The sequence below is a fragment of the Colletotrichum abscissum genome (assembly GCF_030869225.1).
Source record: "Colletotrichum abscissum strain IMI 504890 chromosome Unknown Scaffold_266.1, whole genome shotgun sequence".
Classification (NCBI taxonomy): Eukaryota; Fungi; Ascomycota; class Sordariomycetes; order Glomerellales; family Glomerellaceae; genus Colletotrichum; species Colletotrichum abscissum.
Genome location: NW_026850172.1, coordinates 1 through 2781, shown reverse-complemented (window position 1 = coordinate 2781; position 2781 = coordinate 1). Strand labels below are relative to the sequence as shown.

The 2781-nt window shown below is 49.7% G+C and overlaps 2 protein-coding genes across 2 annotated transcripts; one reads left to right on the top strand and one right to left on the bottom strand.

Annotated features, from left to right (window-relative positions):
- Positions 1-410, bottom strand: CABS01_17025 (uncharacterized protein; the record flags this gene model as incomplete). The annotated part of the gene is made up of 1 exon (XM_060550352.1): positions 1-410. A coding segment is annotated over one exon (410 nt), but the record flags the coding sequence as incomplete, so codon positions are not given.
- A 1978-nt stretch (positions 411-2388) lies between these two features.
- Positions 2389-2721, top strand: CABS01_17024 (uncharacterized protein; the record flags this gene model as incomplete). Its single annotated transcript, XM_060550351.1, has 1 exon — positions 2389-2721. One exon carries the CDS (start codon positions 2389-2391, stop codon positions 2719-2721), a length of 333 nt encoding a protein of 110 aa, XP_060399224.1.
- Positions 2722-2781: the final 60 nt, after the last annotated feature.

The following is a 2781-nucleotide window of genomic DNA, read 5'->3' as shown; positions in this document are numbered from 1 at the left end:
TGGCTGTAGCCTTCCGTAAATGGTGTTTGAGATATGATATCGGAGTAAGCGTTATGTTCCGGCAGGAGAAGCGTATAGTTGAGTGGGTTCGAGTTCGAGGAGGGAACGATAGATGATATCGGGAAAGGATCGGACGACTCGGTGTACCCTGTGTCAGTGATTGGCGTGCCTAACTCGACCATGCTTGGCGCATCGGGCTGAGGCGTCGAAGGCCGCATCTCATCTAGCACAATATATTTCAATCGCTGCATGTCGTTGCTTGCCGTGGCTTCACGGACTTCCTGCAGTTTTCTCCGGAGATGGTCCACTTCTGACTGGAGGCGTCTAGTTTCTTCTTGCTTCTTCTTTCGGTGCTTGGCCTGAGCATCTCGATTCCTTTTCTTTCTCATCTCGGGTGAAACACAGGTCATATTTACCGTGAGATGATAGGAACTTCTGATGATTTTGAATGGAAGCCGACAGCCCATTGATATATCGCCCAAGCTTCGTATGGAATAGCGAAAATACTAGGGGTTGGCCCGGCGGCTCGACAGTCCGAAACCATTGCCATTCAGTTTCAGAGATGAGATTTACATAACATCGATGTTTCAGATCACACGTAGGAACGTTGAGAAAGGCACCACTTTCAGGAGCATAAGCTGTTGGGCAAAAACAAACAAAGGTACCGACGACGATCTTGTTTACAGCGAAGGGTACGGCACAGCCTCAGAGGGGCCTAAAACGAGACAGGAGTCATCTTGGGTACAGCAGCAGAGCACCTGAAGTGCTAATGAAGTTCATTTAGCCTGGTTACTAGTGTGTCAAAGCTGGACAACATAAGAGCCTCTCGCACCGCTCAGCCGCCTTTTCAGAGATGCCAGCACAGACTCTGCGCCGCAATTCATCTTCAATCAGATGAAGGTCGCTACTGTACGTTGCCGACATTCGTCTTGGGTCTAGACCGACTAGTCTGCCTTGAAAACAATTCTCAAGACGTCAATTTGCAGAGGCTCAAGCGTGGTCTATTGTCGTAGCTTGTTAGTCAGAGCCAACGTAATATAACATTCGATGATTGATCTGATTATTCCCTTTTATCTCATGAAAGGATCGCGAACAGCGGCGTGACGTTATTGGTAACTAACTACTGATGGCTAGAACCAACGGTACTTTTGGACCTGTTATATTTCAACCTCATCCCGTGCAATTTGCGTTGGCCGACATAAGTATTTCACGTGACCCATACACTTCATAGTGTGCGAAGATGCGTCCTACCTACGAGTGGTCTTGCTAGACTTTGGACGCATTATCGAAAACTAAGAAGGCCAGGCCGTCGTTCATTTATTCATATTCTAGCAATATAAATACCTTTTCGTGGGTAAAGTGGTGATTTCTCACCGCCCTAATCTGATTGAAGTCCATCTCAAAGTCAGCAGTTGAAATTCCAAGTTGCCTTTTCGCCTCTCATAGGTAAATTCTTGAGTGTATCGACTGTTGGCTGGACGAATTGACTTTAGCTACGAGGACAGGGCGAGCAGTCATGGTTCATGAGACAGTCGAAGCAGATCATTTAGACCTTCAAGGCTGAAGGCAATGATTGACGGGAAGGTTCAGCTGATCGTGCCAATACGTCTCAAACTCTGACTGACAACCAACGATGTTAGTAGCGAGGGGCGATCATAACGCCGAAGCTAACCTTGCCAAAGTTGACGAACCGATACTCCAGCACAGCCTACTTGACGGAGAGCTTGATTTAGGCAGGTGACCCTACTCTATCCCCGATCGTCGCGAATCAAGTAGCGCATTTACTCGCAATCACAGCAGGGACTGATCATGGGTCGGCAACTTAGCGCAGGACTCCACATACACCAACCAGATTAATCGATGTGGTCGACCGAGCTAACTGGACCGGTATCCTTCTCATCCATTTTCGACACTGCCATACCTCCTGACTCTCCTTGTTTCATCACGGCCAGTGGAGAAACTGTGAAATAAATTGAGGTTTCAGTCACAAGAATGGCTGGTATCTATTCGTCTTGTATGTATTATCGAAGCCCACCACCTGCGGAAAGCGCTTCCACATCGTCTCACACCATGGGTAGGTCCATAGTATGGCCTCGGGTAGGTTTTTTGAAATCGGAGTAAAAACAGCGCCACAACACACTCCGAAAGGTCAACTGGATAGCCTTGTGCTCGTCGCGAAGCCCATAACGACGTAGGCACCATGGCAACCCCATGGCCCCAGGAGCAAACATGGCCAACGCACCATCGAGAGCATGCCACTCAACTTAGCAGACACCTAGCAGACACCTTCAGACAGCACTCAAATCAATCGACACTGCAAACGAACACCCCCTTGACCCGAAAGCCGTGAGACTCACTCTCATTGGCACCATCCCCCTGCTGGCCAAAATGCAGAAATTGCCCGAGCTCGGACACCTCCACCAAGCTATTGAGAGTCTACGTGCGGAAAACAAGACAGCCAACGAGAGCAACATCCGCGAATCGAGAACCATCAGGATTGCTATGCAGCAGAATACGGTCGAACTGAAGGAAAACACCAACACAACGCGCGCAGCCAGCGCGGCTGCCAAGGAGGCTTGGAAAGCCAGCGAGCTGGCGGTCAAGGTCGTGAAGGATATCAAAGCACTAGAGCCGATGAATCAGGGGAACACCGGGCAGTCATATGCCAGCGTAGCCGCCCGAGGAGGACTTGCAGGGAGCATGCATAACCCCTGGAACTAGAGAGCGTCAAGACAGCAACGACGAAAGACATGGAGGCCCTCCGGCAGTTTGCCGAGGATT